Source organism: Centroberyx gerrardi, chromosome 14, assembly GCF_048128805.1.
Source record: "Centroberyx gerrardi isolate f3 chromosome 14, fCenGer3.hap1.cur.20231027, whole genome shotgun sequence".
In the NCBI taxonomy this organism is placed as follows: domain Eukaryota; kingdom Metazoa; phylum Chordata; class Actinopteri; order Beryciformes; family Berycidae; genus Centroberyx; species Centroberyx gerrardi.
The window spans coordinates 29,722,580-29,748,579 of NC_136010.1; the positions used below are offsets into that span (position 1 = coordinate 29,722,580).

The 26,000-nt window shown below is 40.6% G+C and overlaps 1 protein-coding gene across 1 annotated transcript in view; it reads left to right on the plus strand.

Annotated features, from left to right (window-relative positions):
- The window catches only part of ephb2a (eph receptor B2a), a 60,492-nt gene that overhangs the window by 29,997 nt on the left and 4,495 nt on the right, over window positions 1-26,000 (plus strand). Inside the window, exons 4-13 of the mRNA XM_078288120.1 lie at window positions 13,241-13,396; window positions 14,311-14,646; window positions 17,866-17,990; window positions 18,656-18,818; window positions 19,316-19,424; window positions 20,135-20,199; window positions 20,765-20,887; window positions 23,454-23,701; window positions 24,293-24,508; window positions 25,659-25,808. Of these exons, the coding sequence (XP_078144246.1) occupies window positions 13,241-13,396; window positions 14,311-14,646; window positions 17,866-17,990; window positions 18,656-18,818; window positions 19,316-19,424; window positions 20,135-20,199; window positions 20,765-20,887; window positions 23,454-23,701; window positions 24,293-24,508; window positions 25,659-25,808 (1,691 nt within the window). The remainder of the gene's footprint in view (window positions 1-13,240; window positions 13,397-14,310; window positions 14,647-17,865; window positions 17,991-18,655; window positions 18,819-19,315; window positions 19,425-20,134; window positions 20,200-20,764; window positions 20,888-23,453; window positions 23,702-24,292; window positions 24,509-25,658; window positions 25,809-26,000) is intronic.

A 26,000-nucleotide genomic window follows, 5' to 3' on the forward strand; every position in this document is an offset into this window, starting at 1 on the left:
CCATGTAGATTCCCAATATGTGCTCAGTTTATCCAAATAACGCCTGTTTGGAAATCTGCACCGACGTTTTTGGAGATCTGAGGAGCCGCCTATGGGAGCCGCTGGCCGGGACCAGCCGGTCATCTCAGCTGCTAGCAGCCCGACTCCTGAGCTGATCGGCCGGTCAACGTCCGTCGTCATACCGGGGAGAACACGATCCGATGAACTGGTCTGTGCGGCTCTTTGGTGATTAGACCTCTGGCTCTAATGTCTCCGTAGCATTTTGATATATGATATAATTCCTTTTGGAAGATAAATGTTGGTCTCACAGAAGAAATCTAACAATTGTAGCTGCCACATTAGTTTGAATGTAAAGTGAAGCTTCATGTTTTTACTGGACAGAACAGCGCTGCCTCTGGGGCTCTATATGTACAGATATCACCACATTTCAATAAATATAAATGTATTAAAATGGCCTGGTAACTGGTGAATTGACTTGCATCAATTTATATAATGATCATATTTATTTATCACTTTTCAGAGAAATGTTCTCTGGTTAGTATCTATATTATTCATTAATGTTAATATTGATGTGAACATGTTACAAAACTTTTCTATTCTTTTGCTCATGGCAACTTACCTCTGAAAGCTTCAGATCTAAACATTGATTGAGAAACAAGAACCTCCTGAGAAAGATGATTAGCCGAATTAAAAACTGATTGTTAGTTAAACTATCAGTCAGCTAGTGAGCTGATAATAGTTGATAGTGATAGTTTCAGTCAGCTCACTAGCTCCCAGTATATTAATGTGATGTGAACAGTTGAGATGAGAGAAAAAGTGAGAATCTTCTTAAATTACAATCTCTTATAGCATCAGAACACTGACAGACTCATGAATAAATTAATCTTTAAAGTGATCATTTAATCTTCATGCATCAAACACATTTCTAAAAGTGAAAAAGGCCTCATTACATGATCATAGAAATTGATACATACAGTATGTTTGATCATCAATAGATATATAAACAAATAAGTAACTAATAAGCAAAATAAATAGTAATCATAAATCATTTAATAGACAAATAAATTATAAGAATAAATAGTCAATCTAAATAATTTCATAAATATCACCGACCATGGATGGGGGAAGGCATTTGAGGTTCTTGTATTTGTGTACTGGTTGGCTAGTGCCACATCCTACAGGGTTGTGTCAGAGGCCTTTGACATTCCCCGCACCACGTGTCACGACATGGTGCACCAGGTCAGCAAGGGCATCCAAGGCAGGTTTAGGAGGCTGATCCGCTTCCCCAACAGGGATGAGCTGGAGGAAATCGGGGCTGGGTTCCAGCAGCTGTCTGGTTCCCCAGCTTTCAGCAATGTGGCAGGGAGCATAGATGGGTGTTCCACTCCATCCAGTTTCAAACCATCTGTGACCACAAGGGTCGCTTTCTGGATGTCCACGTGGGCTTCCCTGGCGGTGTGCACGATGCCAGGGTCCTCAGGTGCAGCCCCTTGTATGTGCACCAGCTGTACCCACCTCCAGGATGGTGCCTCATAGATGACGGATCCCTGCTTGGCTCAACCCATTTGCCTGATGACCCCATTCCGTGAGCCTGTCCGGAATGCTGTTGAGGGCAGGTACAACACAAGGCTGACCAGGGCAAGGTGTGTGGTGGAGAGGGCATTTGGGGTGCAGAAGACCAGGTGGCGCTCCATCTTTTTGACAGATAAATATTCAAATTCACCAGCCACTAAATAGTAAATGGGGCTGGTGCTAATTTCCCACCCTTATGCTCATTGCAATGATCCCTTAACGACAAAACTAACTGGTCACCAGCAATATGTACAATTATACATCTCAGGAGAACAGGACAGTAACTTATAATGAGCCATGACATGAAAATTACAACACTTAATTTTCTTACTCAAAGCCTTTCATGGCAGCATTGCGCCTGCCGGTGAACTGGTCCTCATTTTTAGCTCTCCATTTTATAAGGCGCTCGGTGTCTTCATCAGTCCCTTGAAGAAAGGAACAACGATACGGCGTTATTAATCACGGTTAACGTTACCCATCACACGTCAAGTCAAGTTTATTTATATAGCCCTTTATCACAAGCATGTCTCAGAGGACTTTACAGAGAATGTGTCTAGCTAGATCTAACTAAACACACGTCCACATTTACAGCTCAGTTGTAGTTAACTACGGTGTTATTAGCCAACTCACTAACCTCTAACGTTATGCTATATTATTAAATATTATTATTGTGAATATAAACCCCGTCATTCGAATATTATTTGACCACATACAAGCCGTATTACAGTTTGGTTACTCACATTTGTACGCGCTCTGTCGCTGGCTGGTGCCAGGACCGTCTGCCTCGCAGTCCGCCATTCCGCAGTCTGAAGAGACGCAATGCATTTTGGGGCGGTTGAGTATGTCCAGTAAACTCACGCCGCATACTCAGGAATTCTTGCTAATCTAGTATACATCCGGGCATTTCTCGCGTACACAAAATTCACATACTATGCAGTTGGAACGCACTACATACTCAATTTCACGTCATATTTAGTATGAATAGTACGTTAGTATGCCGTTAGTATGCGGTTCCGAACACGGCCTATGAGATTTGAAGCTACTCCTATAGACAGATTCAGAAAACTTGTTTTTTGCCATCTTATTTTATTTATTTGTTTCACTTTTATTTAACCTTTATGTAGCCAGGTTAGTCCCAGTGAGATTAAAAATCTATTTTTCAAGTAGGGCTGCACAACAATGGCAAAAATGATTAATTAAAATTAAAATGATTAATTAATTAAAATGAATTTAATTAATTTATTGCACTTTTGCACCTTAACATATATTTTCATTTTTTCCACTTTTTTCAGTGCGGCATTTCTCAAAGTAGCAGCAGCTACAAAGTCCTGTTTTCACTATCTGTCTTAATTGAAATTGACCAACCAACCAGTGGCGTGCACAAACTAGGGTAAAATTATTTTTTTTGTTCTGACCTGGTGGCTCAGTTGGCTGAGGCATCTACCATGTAAATGCAACATCTTGGGTTCGGCCTGGAATCTTTGTTGCTTGTCTATTAAAGCAGATGGTATCAAAACAATCTTTAAAAGGGCGCTTCCTCAGAAATGTCCTCAGAACAAGCTCTGATCCAGGAGATAGCAGTTGGTCAGTAAGGGTTTTGAATCTTTGTTTCTGGGTTAGATTTGGACTTAGGCTGTTGTCAGGCTTTGTTGTGGCTGAGCACTTCCTGGTTTCACTCTCTGAGTTTCGATAGGTGGGTCAGCTGACGTGAGTCACGCCCTCTATCTGTTGCTTTGTTGTGGAAATCTGAAAGGGGCAAGATTTTCAGTCCTACCTCTCAGGGAGATCTTTTAGAGTGTCTTGGAGGGAGGAAGTGTCTAAATCGCACTGCTTGTCCACAGGGGTACCTCAAGGGTCAGTGATTGGACCCCTTCTCTTTTCAATATACACCACCTCACTTGGTGCAGTCATCCACTCACATGGTTTCTCATACCATTCATATGCGACACCCAGCTCTTCCTATCATTCCTGCCAGAAGACCCCACAGTCTCGGCACGGATATCGGCATGCCTCGCCGATATCTCGGCATGGATGAAGGAACGCCACCTTCAGCTTAACCTATCAAAGACTGAGCTCCTTGTCATCCCAGCCAGTCCCTCTGTACAACAACAGATCAGGATCCAGCTCAAATCAACTCAGCTCATTCCCGCAAAGTCTGCCAGAAACTTGGGTGTCATGATTGATGACCAACTAACCTTTAAGGAGCATGTGGCTTCTGTTGCTCGGTCATGTCGATTTGCCCTGTACAACATCAGGAAGATTAGACCCTACCTGTCTGAACATGCAGCACTACTTCTAGTACAGGCTCTTGTAATATCACGCCTTGACTAGTTCAAGTTCAAGTTCAGTTTATTGTCATATGTAAATAAATACAATGAAATGCTTGTGCTACAGCACACTCATTATCCAGCAGATACCATCCTCACAATATAACACAGACATAGCAATGGCACAGTAGACATTAGACAGTAGACATGACTATCCAACAGCTACCCCACAGATACCACCCACACAGTATGTGGTGGGAGTTTTCTGTTATAAAGAGACTTGGAGATGAGAAGTTGTCCTGATATCTTTATTGCTTGCAAGCAAGGCGCAATGCTCACCCAGCGAGTGTGTGAGACAAAGAGCGAAGCAATGAGCTTTGTCCACCCTTCTTATAATCATGTAGTAGAAACAGCTGAGTCATGAGAAGTCCGGCACATTCTTATACTTGAAACATTCTACGATTAGGGTACATCTGTGCAAAACAAAGATAAACGGGCTAGAGTTCCCAGGGTCATCTTCACACAGTAGCCATTGTCTCAAGCCAGTGGAAATGTACTGAGAGCAGACAACATAGAAATAAGACAGTGCTTCATGCATAGAGAAAGAGAATGGTATAATATAATTTCCACTACACAGTACATGTAGTCTAGACATAACAATGGCACAATAAATATGACAATATACAATATGAGTTATGTTCAGTAGTGCAGTATGTGCAAAAATGCAATCGGGCATCCTGTGTACTCAGGGTATACAGGATAAAGTGCTAGTTGACCATTCCAACTCAACCGTTCAGCAACCTGACTGCCCGGGGGTAGAAGCTGTTACTGAGACGGGAGGTGTGTGCTTTAATGCTTCTATACCGTTTCATAGACGGTAGGAGTGAAAACAGACTGCAAGCAGGGTGGTTTGAGTCCTTGATGATAGTACAGGCTCTTGTAATATCACGCCTTGACTACTGCAACTCTTTACTGGCAGGGCTCCTGGCATGTATGCTCAAACCTCTGCAGATGATCCAGAACGCGGCGGCGCGTCTGGTCTTCAACCAGCCCAAAAGAGCACGTCACCCCGCTGTTCATATCCCTCCACTGGCTCCCAGTTGCTGCCCGCATCAAGTTTAAGTCCTTGATGCTCGCCTACAAAGGAGCAACCAAAACGGCTCCTACCTACCTGAACTCCCTCGTCAGGCCTACGCTCCCTCCCGTTCACTACGCTCTGCCAAGGAGCGGCGCCTGGTGCTGCCACCACAACAAGGCCCTAAGTCTCTAGCCAGACTCTTCTCTTCTGTGGTTCCTTGGTGGTGGAACGAGTTACCAAACTCCATTCGATCCGCAGAGTCCCTCTCAATCTTTAAGAAAAGGCTCAGCTCTTTAGCGAACACCTTCTCGCCTGATGGACTGTGTAATTATAATAAAAAAAATAAATACAAAAAAAGCATCTGCCTCTATGCACTGCCTCGTGGCACCTATGTCCTGTCGGACTAGAACTTAGCTTTATGGCACTTACTCTCGTTCTCTCCTGACTAGATCCTTGCTTGTGTTGTATTAAAATCTCATGTGTACGTCGCTTTGGATAAAAGCGTCTGCCAAATGGGAAATTGTAATTGTAAATGTCTGGAGGCACGATGCTTCCCCTAGGAGAAATTTCTGAAAATCAAAAATCATGAAAAATAAAATTAAATCACCAATAATAGCTCGCTACTACAACTTATCACCTAACCTTACTCAACCTTACACAACAGTTGTGTGATATCTTACGAAAAATTATGCATCCTTTATTCATACTATACCTACACATGGCCAGCTGTATAACCTGTATCACTGCGCCAGCATCAAAATAGAATAAAACAACTTTGTTGGGTCGTTCAAGTGCACAAAATTTCCAACAGCATTTGAAAGTAGCATTTGCTTGCTACTGTTGTGACAGTTGGCACGGTGCAGAACAAATACGGAAAATCTAACTAAAACTAACTAGTTACTTTACTTCGTTACTTGCCCTAAATAGTAACTAGTTACTTTACTAAGTTAGTCTTTATTAAAAGTAACTCGTTAGAGTACTTTAACGTTACCCACTTAAAAACATTCCTTTAAAATACGCCTTCTGTTATTCTGAAAGCGAGTCGTAACCTACAAGCCTCCACCGCACCGCCAGCCTGCTGTATAGTCTGCTTTTAACATCTTAGCGCAATACTTAAATTTTTTTAAAATTTGCACTAACTAAACATTTAACCATTTGAAAGAAAAATAAAAGTAGCGAAATGTAAGTTTTGGAAAGTAACTAATAATTGACATAAATTGAAAAACACATTAAATTAGTCGTTCCCACAAGTTAGTTGTTACCACAAAAAAGTAATCAGAATACTCTAACATGTTACTATGTAAGGCATACCCCCAACACTGCATATAATGAGGTAAATATTGGACTTTTGGACCCACAGTACAAATGTTTGGCTTCAGACAACTTGGATTATGCTGTTTGGAGTTATTTTATGGTCATTTTTGCTTGTAATTATCACTCATTCATTTGGCAATAATTAGCTTCTCATGGTTGAAGTTGTACAGTCAGAGGACTGACCTGACATTTGGGGAACATTCAAGTGGAGAGGGGGAGGGTGGGTGCACAAGAAAGCGATCCATGTAGATACCTTTTTTTTTTTGTAGCCTATGCCGGCTGTCACTGGCTAGCTACTGTCGCATCATCTGATATGTGTTGCAATAATTATTCCCCCCACTCCCTAAAATCGTACAGAGAACATGAAGGCCCACTCGGACTGAGAAAATAGGATAAAATGAAATAGCCTATATTAGGCAGTGACTGCTTATACAAATTACTGATTATGTTTCATTGAAAATTAACCCATAGGCTATTTTGTGAAGTTAGACTATGAGTAAAATGCAATGGAGGTCTAAACTATACTATCTCAAAACAGCTATGTTGAGAAAGCATGCAAAGGGGGCACAGTTGTTTTATTTCTGTGCTCATTTAATATGTAATGTGATTTCAAGTTTTATTGGTGGTCAAAACGTACTTCATACACCCATCCTGTTTACAGCCCTAGAAATGGTGTTAAGAGAAAAGGCAAGCCAATCTTTGACAAGGCTTGATATTACTTTAGCCGTTCTTTCTCGCTCTTAAGTAAAGTTATGCTCCCAAATAAAACAAGGAAACATTACAGTAAAGAAATCAAGAATCTGTAGTCTGTAAATAGTAAAATTGCTTGTCTAAGTGCATAATTTGGAGTTAAGCAATCAGATTACTTTTAACTTTAAGTATTCCCATAGTTTATATCACTGAGTACAATTTATAACTGCACTGGGCAAGATTTCTAATAGTAGAAATACACTCATCTTATCTTAGTCTAAATCAGTAGTGGGGCAGTAACAGAGAAGAGCGTTCCATCCCCACTAATTCACCCTATTTGTCGAAATTAAATTCTGGTGTCAGGTATGGTCAGTGGTGGGAAATTTTCTCCAAATAAGGGCAAACATCAAATAAAGTCGAAATGACAGAAAACCAATCCTCTATAAATCTCCTCATTGAATGAACTTCTTACGTTTGATCTTATTTACAATTCCTCGCTACACAGTGTTCACTCATTCTATCAAGAGTCCCACAAAAGACCTAACATGACATGACACACTGCACTCCGCCTTGTGGGTCTAGTTCTCAGATTTGAAAAATGAATAGCACTTGAAATTTCGGGTCTCTTAGTTAGGCTCGGTGTAAAAACAGTCATCTGAATCAGGCCCAGAGACGGGAAGTCATCTGAAAGTAAAGTGGGCAGGCTATGTTAGGGCACACTCCTGATCCCAACCGCTTAGTAATGGGTCAGTGCATTTGTAAATAGATGAGGGGCAAAGACCATCCTTTCAGTTCGCCACCAATCACAGTGAGTAATTAACATCTCTGTCTCTCTCCCCTGTTCCTCCTTTGCTTTATTACCTGCCTTATCCTTTAATCTGCTCTCCTCCCTCCTTTTTTCTCTCCCTTCCTTCTCTTTCCCTCCCTCTTCCACATCTCTCATACTCACTTTATCTCTCTATTTCCCTCTTTTTCTCAATTCTCAATTGAGTTGCTATTGCCGAAGCAGTTTACATAATGTCAATTTTCAAAAACAAACAAACAACAGTTTGAAACGTTGAAACTGTATTCAGATGATGTATTATTTTGTTTGAAAACATGTAGCCTACTATACAAAAGTACATAATGACCAATATCTGTAATAATGATTATTTGGTTCAAATCATGAACCATACAATCATACATAATCACTAATATCTAATAACATAGAAGAGTTCTAATATTGAGAACTTGTAGTTCTTGTAGAACTTGTAGTCTCTACTTCATCATAGAGAGATAAAGTCACGCAGCGAGTTTTCTCTAAAACCACTATCACGAAAATCATTATCCAGCTATCCAACCATCTATGGCCCTCTCCTTCTGTCACATCCATACTTCTCTCCACCTCAATTTGAACATGTATTTACACAGCGAGATTCAGATTGCTTTATCTGAACAACTATGAATAGCTCCTGGACAACCTGGACAACATATTTGAGGATTATCTTAAATTTTCCATGGACACATACAGCACATTTTATCAGTCGATTTCACTTCAGCATGATACCAAAGTGACACTATGATAGATGGTGTCAAAACAATTTTCAAAACTCAGTCTATGAACCCAGTAATGTCTGTGCTGTCAGTATATTGTTTTCTCTACCTGGCACTACACAAAGTCAGGCAGTGTTTATCATTTGACCTTTGCTGCATGTCGAGTTTGGTTAAGCCTTTGATAAGGGCAAATTACATTTCCTACCTCAGTATGGGAAGTCATGTTGACTCAAGCATTATTTCTTAATTTCATGGTTTCATGGCAGAGAAGTGTACATTCCCAACACCATAATTTCATTTGGCCAAATAGGGCACATCTACGGTGTCTCAATTTGTGAGGATGGACAGCCTTTACTTTTTTGCAGCCCCACTGTGTGATTTAGGCTGGATTGTTATGTGCAGCTTTAACACTAGTTCCCAACTGTTGTGACCTTTTATTGCATTTCATTGTGCTATGCCACAGGGCAATACAGGATTTGTTTCTACTCTACTTATGCATGTCTGGGGAATGCATGGGGAATAAGAAGAAGAGAAAAAAAAATCAAGTGAAGCATGTTACTTTCAGTCTCTGGCTTCTTTATTTTACTAAGTATGCTACACCACATTTTGGCAATGAGAATGGCTATTTCAGTGCCTTTGCCTGCACTGTTTATGCCTTGTCCAGGTGAACTGTCTATTACTTTAACTATGGATGCTACAGGAGATGGCTTGACTGAAGAGCGCAAGCACATGGTTTTACATAATGCACTTGGGACCGAGGGACAAAGACTGTTCTACAGTTCTAAGTGCTTCAACCATACCCCCCTTCCCCTTGTTTGGCACATTACTTCGTTACCCTTGCTTTTTCACAATGTAATCATGTCAAGTGACGAGGTAGTAGCCTATTCTAAGCAAAATAATACACAACGTTGGCTGTACACTGGCTTTTAGGATTATAGACATTATTTTTGTTTTGTATCGCTAGTGAGTTTAGTACTATTTGCTTCAAAACAGGGATGCCGCATGACCTAAATCTCTGTCTGTAGCACAATGCCAGCTAACTTCACTGATCCGGCTAATGTTAGGTTTCTATTGACCGAGACCTTCATTACTTTAGCCAAACACACTGCTACAAACAGCTGTTAACAAAACAGTGCCAAATACAGAAGCCACAATATCATTGTCTGTGCCAGATCTAATAACCATCCAGTACATTTGAAATGCATAAAACGTAGCATTGCAATGACCACATTTAGCTTTTGTGGGTTGTTAACTATGCAAAACTAACTTGCTGCAAAGCTATAACATTAGCTAGCACTATATCTACATATTGTCGAAAAGGTAGTTTACTCGTGTCCAGAAGGAAGAAAGCCAAATCGGAATCCAGCTTGTGTCCTTTAGCTTCTCTGAGTTTTCTCCATCTAGCAAGCTAGCTCAATGTTGATACTAGAGTTTCCTCTGTGTTTTGTCTGAGCGCTTTTTAGTACGAGGCTTCTTTGGTTTCCTAGCTAACGGAATCTTGGTTTCAGTAGAGAGTTTTGCACCGTCAGCCATGTTTGGCCTCACTTCATGACCAGAAGGATTCGGCTCACTGCGTTTTTTGTCAGTGGAGCTTCATTCAAACTACCTTCATGCCTGTCTGCTGTTGGGTTCATACTGTTACATTAAGATTCAGTTTCACACTATTGAGCCTCACTGATCTGAGCTGAGTTTAGCTGTAACCCTCCTATGTCAAGAACAAGGCATCAGGGTATGTCTAGGAATTCATCATCTGACCGCCTATTTTATGAACAGCTATGTAGCATCCTTAAATCATGTGACAGTAAGAAAGAGCTCCTTCTTATGGGCGATTTCAATATAAACTGGGAAAATAAACCACTTAGGAAAAAACTCAAGGAGATTACTGATCGCTTTAACTTGACCCAGATAGTCCAAGGCCCAACAAGAATAACAAACTCATCCAAGACCCAAATTGATTTAATGTTCACAAACAGACCAGAGTGAATCACAAAGTCCCATAACTTGCAGTCTGGGCTATCTGACCATAATACCACACTGCTGATAAGGAAACTTTGTAAAAAACGTTTCGGTAACCCCATCATTAAAAAACATTATCAACAAAAAATTCCCAAAAATGAATTACATAACTTTGATAACACTATCATGGAAATTGACTGGTCTAATGTTTTATCCCATGAGGATGTGGAAGTAGGCAGCAATACATTTGTGAAGACCATAGGCAACATCTTTGACTCTTTCAGTAGAAAAATAAAAAAAGCACACAGACAAAAGGCTTCTTTACCCTGGCTCAATGAGGACCTCTGGAAGCAAATTAAAGAACGTGATCTTGCATTGAAAAAAGCACTGAAGTCAGGGCTCAGCACTGATAGGCTCATATTTACATCTCTACGTAACAAGGTCATTAGGAACATCAGAAAAGCCAAAGCTGGGTTCTTCATAAAAGTGATAAACGAAGCAAGAGGCAATGGGAAAGTGATCTGGAAAAACCTTCACTAACTTGATAAGATGATGATCAGTCTACAAAGCAGCTTGAAATCAAAGTGAATGGAACTTTAACCCAAGATCCTACTATGATTTCAGGTATTTTTAATCAATTTTTATAGAGTCTGTTCAGGAGTTGGCTCAAAGCTCTCAAACCACAGCCACTGAACTGGCCCCCATTGACAACACAAAACCAGTTTTTTCAATTCCAGAAATATCCAACGCAGCAGTGGAGAAAATTATCAGCTCTCTGAGGAACTCGAAAACAAAAGATGTCCATGGCTTAGATACTGCATTCCTGAAAAAGCACAAGAACACCCTCGTCTGCCCGACTGCTCATCTGATAAACCTGTCCATCAAGCAGGGCATCTTTCCTGATGCCTGGAAGTTTGCTGCCGTTACTCCTATATTCAAATCTGGAGACCCAACAGATGTTGGCAATTTCAGGCCTATCAGCATCCTACCAGTCTTATCCAAGGTGGCAGAGAAATGGGTGACAGAGCAGCTGACAGCACATCTGAGTCAGGGCCATAACCCTTTGCATCCTATGCAATTTGGGTTTAGGTCCAATCATTCGACGGATACAGCTAACTGCTATCTTCTGGAGTGCATAAAATCTATAATGGACAAAGGGGGTGTAGTTGGTGCTGTCTTTTTAGACCTAAGGAAGGCCTTTGATACAGTGAATCACAAGGTCCTCTTATCTAAACTATCCTCCTTCAATTTCTCTGCTGCCGCTATCAATTGGATGACTTCATATCTATCCAATAGGAAGCAAGCTGTTCGTATAGGAGACACTCTATCAGCAGCCCTCACAGTGGATACTGGTGTTCCCCAAGGATCCATACTGGGCCCGCTCCTTTTCAGCTTATATATAAATGACCTCCCATCCGCATGCCCATCTGTCAGTCTCCAAATGTATGCTGATGATACCGTTCTCTACACTCATGAAAAAAATCGACAACAGGTTGCATACAAACTATCTGAAGCACTGGCCAATGTATCAAACTGGCTGAACCAGTCATGCCTGCACCTGAATGTCAATAAGACCGTTTGCATGTTTTTCTCCAAAACAACTACAGAGGTCCATCAGCCGGATGTGTTGTTTAACGGTGAAAAACTTAAGGTGGTATCAGAATTCAAATACCTCGGCATCATTTTGGATTCAAATTTAACATTCAAAAAGCACATAAAGAAAGTTATCCATACCGTGAAGTTTGGTCTTGCCAATTTCAGATTCATCCGTCCCTACCTGTCAACTGAAGCAGCCCTGCTGTATATGCACGCAATGATTTTCTCCCATCTGTCATACTGTATCACAAGCTGGTCGCAAGCAGGATCAACCACCTTACATCAACTCGAGTCCCTCTATAAACAAGCACTAAAGATCATGGACAAGAAGCCTCACAGATATCACCACTGTCACATCATTCAAAAGTATAATTTACTCACCCTGGACAGTCTTAGACTGTATAATGACGCCTGCCTTGTTTTTAAAATCCTTCATGGTCTTGCCCCCCCACCAATGAGTCAGTTTGTGGCCAGAAAGGACAATGACAGACCCACAAGGTCCACATCTAGAGGGGACTGCGTTGTTCCGTTTAGAAGGAGTATTTTTGGACGTTCAGCCTTCTCTGTCCGAGCCACACAGCACTGGAACACTCTGCCCACACATGTAAGGACCTGCACCACCCTTGGACTGTTAAAAAAAACTCTGAAAAACTGGCTCAAAGAACACCAGAGCTGTACCCATAACTAAATCTCCAGCTCCTGTGTGTACCACCTCCATTTATTCAAGTGTGGACATTGCATTTACTGATTCTTCTTAATGCTGCTGTACTGTTAATGTTTCTTAACATAATGTACTGTTGTTTTTTTTGTCTTTTTTAACTTTATTGTAATTGTTATGTTGTTGACCTGCCCGGGGACTACAGATGTAAATTAGCTTTTTGGCTAACTCTGACACATTTACATTGAAGTGTGAACTAAAATGTTGATTGATGTGTACTGTCCCTGCCAAATAAATCTTAAATAAATAAATAAAAAATCTTTCTGTCAAGTCTGTGGTCCATACTGTGGTGTGTGGTCCATTTACTTTCTGTTGATTTCTATTGTGAGATGTGCTTTGAATGATAATTATGGCATATCTTTTGTTCCTCTCTCCTTCCCAATCCATCTCTTTCCCATTTATTTTCCCCTACGCTTACTGCTTAATTTTTTCTCCTTTCTTTCTCCCCTTTTCTTTCTTCCTCTTTTCTGTGCACCTTCACTGTCTTCTTCCACATCCTCTCCATCTCCTTCACAGCCTGTGTATCAGGTTTCTTCAAGGCTGCACAGGGGGACGACAAGTGTCTGCAATGCCCTATCAATAGCCGAACCACCAATGAAGGGGCAACTAACTGTGTTTGTCGCAATGGCTACTACCGCACTGACTCGGACCCACAACAGATGCCTTGCACCAGTATGTATACATTGACTTCCACGGCACATTCATGGATAGCAATCTACCTGTTGTATCTTCCGTTACTGCAGAGTTCTGCCCGGATTCACTAGGATCCGCAGATCTTAAAGGATTGGTAAGGTGTAAAGAACAGGGTTGACATCATGGGGAGGTGCGCCTATCAATTTTAAAGATACTATGTATTGCATTTTAACATCAACAAATCATTATCACATCAGTACTGAGACATTAGTATAATTAAACAAACAAGACCATTGCAGAGAAGATTGGCAGCCTCTCTACACTGCATTTTACATTAGCCCCTTTCACGCATGCAGCCTGTTCTGTAAATGTAACAGTACACCGTCATGCCAATTTCACTGCTCAAGACGTTGTAACGTTACTAGTAAGTTTCGTATCGACCGTATGTGTGAATGATGCCATAACATTAACAGCATGAGGACGCACAATGTCAGGATGTTCTGAAGCAGGGCACTCTGTTGTCGAACTTCAGGAGGGAAAACCACCATACAACGGGCTGTAGCTTTACTTTTTTTGACGAAAATGTTGAATTGGACAGACGTGGAAATAAGAGAGATCCTCGGAGTCCAGGCGGACAGAGAGATTAGCCCGCTGTGTTTTCAAACTTAATAAATTTGAAATCTTTTACACAAAACAAAGCTCTGCTAGCTCAACCACACTGTCTGATTGACAAGTAATTTCTGGGAAGTTCAGTGCAGAAACACCACAGAAATGACCATTTAGCACGAAGGGAGACAAAATTTAAAAGAGAATCTTGCAGATTACCTCTCTTTTAGTCTTATGGTGTTGACTGCATGTAACATATTTGACAGACATGTCTGATTTACCAGGCTTAAGACCAAAAGGGCACATCCTGAAGTATTAAAATTTGTCTTTTGCTCTTTCCTTTCCAGCTATTCCATCAGCACCACAAAATGTCATCTCTATAGTGAATGAGACGTCTCTGAGGCTGGAATGGAACCCCCCGAAGGAAGGTGGCGGCCGTGAGGATGTCGTCTACAACATCATCTGCAAGAGCTGTGGCGGGGGTCGGGGCGGCTGCACCCGTTGCGGTGACAACGTGCAGTTTGTACCGCGTCAACTGGGACTGACCAGTACCCAGGTCCACATCAGTGACCTTCTGGCTCACACCCAGTACACCTTTGAGATACAAGCCGTCAATGGAGTGTCTGACCAGAGTCTTTACTCACCACAGTACACATCTGTTAACATCACCACCAACCAAGCAGGTAGGTTAAACCCAACACCAGCATTATGGTTTCGCAAGTCCAGGACTGACAGGGACTGATGTGAGCTCAGTTTTCATGATTTGACTGGGTCTCAGCAGGACTTGAAGTGGATGCTGCTATGATAGCATCTACCCTAAAACACTTTTGGTGATGTACCTTGAATTTCTGGGGCTATATTGTTGTTTGGTGGTGTATTTTTCTTATTTGCAGGAAAAACTGTCCAAGCGTAGACAACGTAAGGTCACGTTGAGATATTCAATTCAATTCAATTCAATTCAATTCAATTCAATTCAATTTTATTGCCATTATACCAGTCCAGTATAACAAAAAGTCTTGTTCGCCAGTCTCTCTGGTGCAACATAAAACATAAAAACATAATGTAGACACTGACACAGTAAGAGACACACTTTCAAGACAGTTTTTAGACATAAGATACAAAAACAAAATAAGTAAATAAGAGTAAGAATAGAAAAGAATTAAGATTAAAATCATGTATAGGTCACGTTGAGATATTTCCAGCGCAACTACAATAGAGTGTGATCGCAGAAAACATTTTCAGCTAAAACATCAACGGTAAACATCAGGTTTTGGCAGTGGCGGCGCTGAGGTGGTGCTTGCTGGTGCTATAGCACCAGCAGAAATTACAATAGCACCACCATAGCACCACCAAGAAATTAACTGAAGTTTGACATACAAATTACAGCTGCTCTTCCTGTATACTTTTGAATACAGCTTGTTTCTCCAGTTGATCTAGTCAGACAGCGCCCCCAATTACCATAGCACCCTCGTCCCTCGCAGTATAAAGTTATTAACTATGCGCTGGTCTAAGGTCAGATCCACTCTACACTTCTGCTTATTTGTTGTCAGTTCGTCAATGTCTTGCCGTTTCTGTCCTCAGATCAGTAGTAGAACCTAGTGATGCCACTTAAGCTAGTGATGTCACTCACTCACACTCACGCAAGATTTATTTACTATACAGAACGTGGAGGATGATATTCCAACTTCAACTTTTCAAGCTCCTCATAGTAGTGCTAGTGGGAATACTGGCTGAGTGATGATTATAATTATTTTGTGGTGGATACCCATGGATGTATTAAACTGTGGATACCCCATAGTCATAGTAAAGCCATAGTAAAATATTACATTTATTGCTGTTGAGCCTACTGGTTTTGCTTGGACTTCTAAGCGGTGATTCTGTTGATTTTGGCTTTAAATTCAGTAGTTTTTAATTGAGGTATTGAGGCATGGTCAGAGTACGATTTGTTCAACTCCTGGTAAAGCCTTGCATCTGTCGTTTGCCTTATTTGACTTTAATAATGGTGTATCTTTTGGCATTGCCTGTCTATGTGATGCGAATAACAGTGGACATTGTAGGTTAGTGTTGCGTTTTTCAGTTGAAAAGCACACAACGCTGATTGCAGGATTGGTGCGTACCTGGTGATTCATGTTGTGCGCTGTGGGTCGGATGCTCTGTTGGGTTTGTTTGTTTATGCTCTGGTGTAGCCCGGGTTGTCTCCGATGCTGTTTACGCTGTCACAGTTCACTTCTATATTAGAACTATCAATTGCGTGTGCTTGTGAATCAACAGAGGTATTTATAGTAGGCACATAATGCTTGAAACTGACTTTTGAATGTCGCGCGTCTGGCCTTGCAAATACGTATTACCATACAATACACCCCTCAGCACCATCACTGAATAATTTAGCCCCACTGTAGCACCAGCAAGAAAAAATCTCTGGCGCCGCCACTGGGTTTTGGTGTCAATTCTTTCTAGAGTCACCGTTTTGCACAAATGTTCAACATTCATAAAGGGAGAAATCCATCATGGAAAAGGCAGAGATACCAATTTATCCACTGACAATGCCCTCTTCGACGGGGTTTTTGTCATTTGAACAACTGGGCACAGCACACCATTGCGTTGTTCTCTTTCCAAATTTTCTTGACTGGAAAAACTCACTACATATCGCTATTGCACTCTCCACGTACACCTATACAGCACAGAGAGCCCCCTTCTCTAGGGGTTGTCGAAAGGCATTCTGGGAAATGTAGGAATTCACTAACTGAAGTAAAAGTAGATGAGGCAGGTTGTAAAGTGGATACCCCATAAAACTAAATTACAACACGTCTTCACAAAATAATCCCTGGAATTATTTGAACATCACAGATTGATGATATCTAACAATATAAAAGTATCTGAGGATGTATTTTTCCTTTGAGTTCACCTACAAAAATGAGCGAACAATTTTTGTGTTGTCTTTTTCCTAATGGCCCACTGGTAATTCTGCTAAATGTTAAGTAATCTATTGCTTTTATCGACCTAAATAATAAATATACACTACCAGTCAAAGTTTTGGACACACCTGATTGAATGTACTATGTTTTTCATTATCTTAAAGCCATTTTGATCTAAAGGCTTATGCTTAAATGCTTGAAATTAGTTTTTTACACAGATATAAATAGTAGAAGTTGATGCTTATGTATGAATTTATTTCCAAAGCCTTTGCCTTTCCATCAAGGCAAAGGGCGGCTACTACTACTTTTAGAATCTAAAATATAAGACAATTTTGATTTGTTTAACACTTTTTTGGTCACTGCATAATTCCATTTGTGTTATTTCATACTTTTGATGTCTTTACTATTATCTAAAATGTGGAAAATAGTAAAAATAAAAAAAAAGTGGTGTGTCCAAACTTTTGACTGGTAGTGTATATAAATATTACATAACATTACATAATTATACATAAATTATATATGACATAATAAAGTCATATATAAAAATAATGAGGACGCTAACTAATAGCAGAGATCCAACAGAAACGTCGAGTGAAGAGGTGATATATTGCCATGCAAAATACTGGAATAATAATAGTGCTTTCTCATTTTTTGGCTTGAAAACAAAATGACTTGTGACCACCACTCTGCATCATGGAGCAGTTGAAAAACAAGTGGTAGCGGTGGGTGGCTTGAAATTCCAATTGGTGGCGATTGAGATTTGAAAGCCAGAAATCTACCTGGCCATGTAATTGTTGAGTCATTATCTTCCTCATTGCACCTTTAACTTTCACTCTGCAGTATGACCGAGACCTCACATAATCTCTGCAAATTGCTTCAGCCTGATTCAGTCATAATTAGTTTCAGTGTGTCTATCTGTGCCTCCCAACATTTTCTCTCATGTTTCCCTTCATCCTAAATTTATTTCTCCTTGTCTATCATTCTCAGCACCGTCAGCAGTGTCCATCATTCACCAGGTCAGCAGAACCCCTAACAGCATCACGTTGTCCTGGTCCCAGCCTGACCAGCCCAACGGACTCATCCTGGACTATGAACTGCAATACTATGAGAAGGTACATCAACATTCAATATATATATTAACCGGAAACAGGAACTCCTTTGATGCTGTTCAGATCTTAAGTTTGTTGTGATATTTCACAAGGGCTCTGTTACCATGTTTTTATTCACAAATAGAACATTATGATGTTAAAGATTGTTCATCTGTTATTTAATTTAATTTACTAAATAGCTGTTGTGACAGGCAAAGTCACTAATTATCCCATTGAAGCCATTAATTATCCCCTGTGGGCTCATTTTTTATAGTTGGATTTCATTATTTTCCCTCTTTGTTGATTCTAAACTATTAGTCACAAGTCAACAAGACAGGCTTCCAAAACAGTCTAAACTGCCCTACATTCATGTTTGAAGCCAATGATTGGGGCTCTGTTTGTAACAGTGATAGTTGCATTTTTTATAAAGCGCATGATACTCAAAGACACTTTACAAAAGATGAAAAACAAATATATGACATAACAAGCCATGACCACTGATTTAACAGTTTTATGTTACTGAGAAAATCTTACATATGCTACAGTGACCTTGACAGTAATAGAATCATTTTTGAAATGTGGTTTTGGGAATTGCCCTGGATAAAAGCATTGCGCAGAATAAAATATATGTTTTTTGCATACACCCCAGCAAGCATTAGCAGTCTGATTTTATGATCCATGTTTTTCAGAACCTGGCGGAGTGGAACTCATCTGTAGTGAGGAGTCAGACCAACACTGCAGTCATACGAGGCCTGAAGCCTGGAGCTATATATGTCTTCCAGGTTCGGGCTCGGACTGTTGCTGGATTTGGACGCTTCAGTGGCAAGATGTACTTCCAAACCATGACCGAAGGTATGAATCAGAATCAGTTTTATTGGCCAAGTAAGTTTGTACATACAAGGAATTCGATTTGGTGGGTTACTCATGTAGGTCACATGAAATATCCCTTTATGTCCCTTTATACTCAAAGACATAGCTTTAGTCAACGTAACTAGTTTCAATGTAACGTTTAGTATAGACTTTAAACCCTAACTTACCATTAAACGCACATTCAGCTGGTGCAACTTGCTGCTGGTCTTTTAAAAGTAGAGATCCAGCTTCTACCTGAGTATCTCATTGACACCCTCTAATCTCATTTGCGCTGTACATAGACACAGCAGCTCCATCCCACAGCTGCCTACAGTCATTGCACCAAATGAGGTGATTTTGATCGTATGCTACAATATGGCCCAGTGAAACTGTTGGCTCTCGTCAAAAGCAGAAATGTCCATGAGAGTCGTATTCATCCTGTGGTCAAGTGTGTATCTGAAGATGAATGCCATTTTGATTTCCTGTCTTTTCACTTTCAGAGGAATATAAGTCCAGTATCCACGAGAAGCTTCCCCTGATCATAGGTTCAGCTGCTGCAGGCGTAGTCTTCATCATTGCCATTGCTGTCTTCATCATTGTCTGCAACCGGTGAGCCAATCGTGTTAAAGGCATAGACTGTAAGAAAAGATGTAGTGTATGACGTCACCCATAGTTCTTCTGAAGGGCCGTTTTGAAGCCAAAAGATATTTTTTGGAGCCAGAGAAGCCAAAGCTAGGCCACGGGTTGTTTGCACTGCCACAGCGCCGTCTACTATTGGCCCATAATCGGCGACCTGTTGATCACTGGACAGGTGACCTGTCAATCACTAGGAAAACAACCCCATTTTATAACCATTATATCCCGTTAATTACACAATTATTTAGAAAATCGCCACAAGGACACACATTAGAAGAAGTGAAATTAGCTACTGAGAACATAATCTCTTGTCGAAAAAATTTATTGACTTTATATTTTTAGCAAGAAGTTGGGTTGTGGTCCCATTGACTTGCATGGTGTTTGGAGTCTTTTTGGAGCTGCCGCCAATTTTGTATTGGCTTCAAAATTCACCTGTGGTTTTGGCTACTTGGTTAAAGGTCATGAAATGATGCAATAAAAATGCATGTGTTTTTTCTTTACAGGGTCAAACACCATGCTTGTTGTATCAAAGCATTTTACCTAATGATGGCTAGTTTTCAATGCCAGCCCTTGGAGCAGTTGTACAGTATATACATGGGCTTTAGGTGTCCTTGCTTTGGCGAGCTTGCTAACATGCTGAGACTGTGCTACCAGCTTTAAGTCTACGTGTTTATCCTAAACAGGAGGAGTTCAGATAGACCAGAATCAGAGTACACAGACAAGCTCCAGCACTACACCAGTGGTCACAGTAAGTAAAATGTTTTACAGTGTACAGTATGTTGCTATAAGGTAGGCTTTCTTCTTTTCCAATTTTGGAAAAGCAGTGGAGTCATTGCATTTTCACATTTTGATATTAGCCAAATCAAAATGTAATTAACAGACTGACAGACTAGCGAACTGCAGAGCATTTTTTAATTCTATGATTTTTCCAGAGGCAGGTTGAAAATGACACGAGAAACTACTTTAGGACAACCAAAATACCTTGATTGTGGCCGTACATGAATGTGAAACATGTTCAACCAAAATATGTTTACAATTTTGAATTGGTAGTCAATCAGGAATGGATGTGGGAAGGTGTGCACATCACATATTTTGCCTGTACTGATGTGTTTAATGTAGCACACAATTTTTGGGAATACACTTTTTGTTGTAGTTTTCACCTTTTTTTTAACATATAGGTTAAAGGTTTCCTAATTAAAGATTACCTACTGGATCTTTCAGATATAGAAGGAACTAAAGGTAGATCTCTAAATCCTGCCTTACTTTATCCTAAATCTATAGCTGGTCTCTCCTTTGTCTCTACTCTGTCAAAGTGTCTCCAGGAATGAAGATCTACATCGACCCCTTCACATATGAAGACCCCAATGAAGCAGTCAGAGAGTTTGCCAAGGAGATTGACATTTCCTGTGTCAAGATTGAAGAAGTCATTGGTGCAGGTAGATGAAACTCAGGCCTGTCTGCTTTTCTTGGAGAGCATACACGATTCCTACAGTCAGATGGAAGTGGACAACACATGAACATGGAAATGAATGGCTTATTTTCACAAGGCCAGTAAAAGATTAAAAAAGACCATATTTTGGCAGTATGTTGTGGGGGAAGCAACACTGACCTTTTAATGGGCTTATTTGATCTCCACAATAATGCTGGAACGGTACTGAGCACTTGGGATGCCTCACCATCTCCTTTTGATATGTCATATATACACAATTTTCCTAATTTCAAATTTACTTCTGAGGGGTCTCAGTGGGGCCAACAGAAGTTGTTTACCATTCCTTCTACTTCAGTGGTTTGGGGTTATGTTTGTAACCTTTTGGTTACAAACACTCTGGACAGTTCAGCAGAGATCAGAAGAATACGGTTACAATCCTCATCCAGACAGAAAAAAATTCTTAAAGATACTAGGTGAAATCCAGTTGACTGAAATTGTATTAAACATGAAGATTGATGATTTTGCAGAATAAGTATGAAGGTTACCATGCAGCTCAACCCCAAATGCAGAATAATCTCTTGTGATATCCACCACAATTTGAAGGGACAACCATGGCATTAACAACTTGTCTTTAACTGATTGGCAAAGCACACAAACACATGGTTGTATATGCAGAAAGAGAGGCTGGGACGTTTATGGTGAAGACACACCCACAAGCGATGAATTTGCATTGAATCGCCATCGCCTTGACTATTCGGCCACTTGTGGGTTAAGTTGTGCCTTGTTCAACTCATCAAGTCTGTTTATGCAATATAGAGTTTCACTCTTTTTTATTTGTTTTTCGGCTGTAATGTAGCCTTTTAGCCTACTTTTATGTAACTGTTTACATTCAAAATAATGTTCGGCCTTTACAACTAACATTAACATCATTGGCTCAGTATATACCGCTGGGCTCGGTATTTTGACAGGACAGACACTCCAATTATAATTTTCTCCTCCACCATGACGATGCAGCTACCTGCCTGGCTGCGCTTCCTCTGTCCCCCAGATTTGATTGTTTTTTTGCTACAAATATCACACTCATTTGCATTTTTACTGACTTGAGCTCAACTTTTTCACCGCCTCACAAGCTTGGTTTGGATCTCGAGCTATCCCAACATGCAGTGCATAGCGATCGATCGCTTCTCGTAGAAAATGAATGGAGGCGAATTGGCCGCTTAGTGAATTGTTTGCAGGTGTGGCTTCACCATTAGACATAGACACCATGTTAGCTTGTTTAATCAATATTCCACTTAGTTTTAACAGAGGGGTTATTTGGCACTTGACCACCATGAAAACCATAATATAAACTAATCACCAAGGTTGGATGCATCTGGGACGAGTTTGTAGCATTCGATTTTTACTTCCCATTCATTTGAATGGAAAATAGCCTGAAAACTTATATTTAACACGTTGGTGAACAGATTCAAGAACAGATCCCGCTTTTAAGACAATAAAGCAAACTTTGGTCCTTCGTCATTTTGCATTTCTATTCTTGCTTTACACTAAAATTAGTATTTAATAATAAAAATAGATCCAGTCTCCCAAACAGGAACTATCTCTCCTAAATGGTATCCCTCCGCTTTGTTGTCTTCTATCAATAAAAATGCTATTTGGCGAAATTATGTTTCTAAAACGTTGAACCCACAGTCAATTGAAAATCACAGTAGCAGGATGTTGTTGAATATGTTCACAAACGTGTTAAATCTAAGTTTTCAGGCTATTTTCGTGGCTCATTCAAATGAATGGGAAACGCTACAAACTTGTCCAGCTGCATCCGATCTTGGTGATTAGTTTATTTTCTGGTTTTCATGGTGGTCAAGTGCCGAATTACCCCCATGTTAAAACTAAGTGGAATATTGCTTTAAGTGACCTTAGTGATCCATCTGGAGCAAGCTTGGTACAGTGGTAAAAAGTGTCTTGTGAGACAGCACATCTGAGCCCACCAAAGTTTCAAAGAGGCTTTTACTTACAGTGGTGTGTCTAGCACCAAGGACAGGATGATGAAAGGACACAGTTGATGTATCATTCCTATGTATATCATAGGTAGTGTGAATTTTTTTGGGAGCTAGGGGATTTACCAGTTTAGGAAATTTTGTGAATTTAGTGTTTTTTTCAACCATTCAAGTATGTGATTTTAAGCTTGGTTGCTGGTATCGTCTTTCAAGGAATAATAACCCAATAACCAAATTTGTGATTACATAACTCAAGTTATAGTTGTAGCTAGTCAAAACATTAAAATCAGCTATTTAGCTAATGTTATAGTCACATGTCTCACGTTTGGATGTTACTCGGGCTGAGAATTGTTGAGTATTGATAGTGATACTGGTTGCTTTGGATTTCATACTTCTTTGTTTATTGTATTTAATTATGTGAACTAGTGTTTTATTTTGTTACATACGGTATTACATCATTTTGTTCTGTGACTGTTTGTTGATTAGAACTTACAATAATGAGATCAAGCCATGTAGTTTTTTATTAGGTTTTTCAGTAACCACCCTATCACTCAGCACTGGTCTCATTCCGCCCGCCAGGTGAGTTTGGGGAAGTGTGCAGTGGAAACCTCCGCCAACCCGGGAAGAGAGAGATTCTGGTGGCTATTAAGACACTCAAGGCAGGCTACACCGAGCGCCAGAGGCGGGACTTCCTGAGTGAGGCGTCCATCATGGGCCAGTTTGACCACCCTAACATCATCCATCTAGAGGGGGTGGTGACCAAGAGCAGCCCTGTGATGATCATCACTGAGTTCATGGAGAACGGATCCCTCGACTCCTTCCTAAGGGTAAAGGAGATAGATTGGCTCATGCAATAATTTGGGAGGCCACTTTAATCTTCTTGCAACCAAACCATTGATCCTGACTCCATGGCAATAAAGCATCCACTATCTTGATATTCCTACAGTATGATCAAATTTTGTGCTATGGGGCAGGAAAAATGTTACAGTACTTATTGCCCTTTTAATATAGGTCTAGGAAATTTCAGGAAAAAGTCTATTTATGCAGAATAAAAACCTAAAAGTCAATTTCAGTAGAATTCTTTATTAAAGGGTACCCGTGTAGGATTTTCTCTTAACCACTGTTAAATTAATTGCAATGACAACCAAGTGATGCTGTCTACAGAGTAAGGAAGACACAGGAGAGAAGGTTTTGATGGGATTTGATCCCAGGCCATCAGAGATGCATGTGGTCGCAGCGGGGATGAGGGGGATCTTATTTACTATACAATCTCCAGGCAGTTCACAACAATTACTCAGTGATATTTGATATACCAAGTAGCTTCTTTAAAGAACCACCGCCCAAAAAAATATCTTGGAGTTCATTTGAATCATTCATTGTTGATCACACAAATCACTAATTTGATTTCTTTCCTAAAGCAAAACGATGGGCAGTTTACGGTGATCCAGCTGGTGGGAATGTTGCGTGGCATTGCAGCTGGCATGAAGTACTTGTGTGACATGAACTATGTCCATCGAGACCTGGCAGCGAGGAATATCCTTGTCAACAGCAACCTGGTGTGTAAAGTGTCTGACTTTGGCCTGTCACGCTTCCTAGAGGACGACACTTCAGACCCCACCTATACCAGCGCCCTGGTGAGTGGATGATGTGCATGTGGTGAAAAGTAAAAAATACATACAGTAAATCCTCTACTTAAAGCTGTACTATGCAATTTTCGCACATTGGCACCCCCAAGCAGTCCCGAACTCTAAAAGACAGCAACTGGTCAGAGCTAGTGTATATTGTGAGCTGGCAGCTAGCTACCGTTAGCGTAGCTTCGTTGCAGTAGAAAAGCTGATAGCTAAGCTAACCGGCACCTACCTGTCCAACAGAAAACAGGCCAACTCTGCTTCACTTTTCATCCTGTGCTCTCCTTCAATACTCTCCAACAGGTGAAAGCCAACCCCAGATTCAGTCTGCTATGCGTTTTGTGTCGCTGCACTTTTTGGCACAACTGGTTTTTACCATTCTGGCAACCGCAGGGAGGAGGGGTCAACTTTGAAAGTTGTGTTTACAAGCCACAACCAGCAAAATCCTACTCAGTATGCCTTTAAGCTTAAGTTGTCTGTGGTTCAGTTATGCTGTCCGCTGGTGTGACATTGAAACATTTTCTGAACCTTCATGTTTTGCTGTGGATAAAACTTTCTGTCACAATAATTCCTGTTTGCTCAGTACAGTGGAGTGAAAAAGGCGTACATTTGCTTTAAAATGTAGTAAAAGCTCCTCAACTTGGTATAATCAAGTAAACATGTACCTCAAAACTGCAGTAAAAATATACATGAAAAATGGCATGTTCACACTATTCTGCTTTTTTGTAGAAAAAAAAGCTGCCTCAGCTGTGTTTTGTGCTGATAAAAAAAAGTGTTGTGCGACACACACCTTGTTTCCATAAGGACCAACTGCCATTTGCTGCCAAACAGTGCTTATGTACAGCTCTCACACATTTAGAAACTCCCACAACACAGCTAACGTGCTCCATACTGACTCCCTCTGAAACCTATAACTCCTCTCAACTTTAGAAAGCAGCTCTGCCTAGAAATGCATCAGGAGCAGCACCTTTTCCAAAGCAACCTCTTTCCGTCCAGTTGTTCTCCATTGACTAAAAAGGTGCTGGCAGTTTGAAAAAAGCTAAATTGTGTGAACGCAATCTAAGTAACCCTCCCCTGCTCTATGTGGCTGCATCAGTGATGGAGTGATGCCTCTCTTTGTTTGTCTGTCTGTCTGTTGACCTCCATACTTTCCCAGGGAGGGAAGATTCCCATCCGATGGACGGCTCCAGAGGCCATTCAGTACAGGAAATTCACCTCCTCCAGTGATGGCTGGAGCTACGGCATAGTCATGTGGGAGGTGATGTCATATGGAGAGAGGCCCTACTGGGACATGAGCAACCAAGATGTGAGTAAAGCCTCTTAGAAACAACCAGGATTTATGTTTTAGCACATATCATGTGTGTTGTGTCGAAATGTGCAAATTATAAGTTGATAAACTAACACTCTTAAGAAAGTGGAACATACAGTACGGTTGGTACGGTACAAATCTTTATTTTTTATATCTATTTTTTTAAAGTTTAATCCAATGCAACAAGTA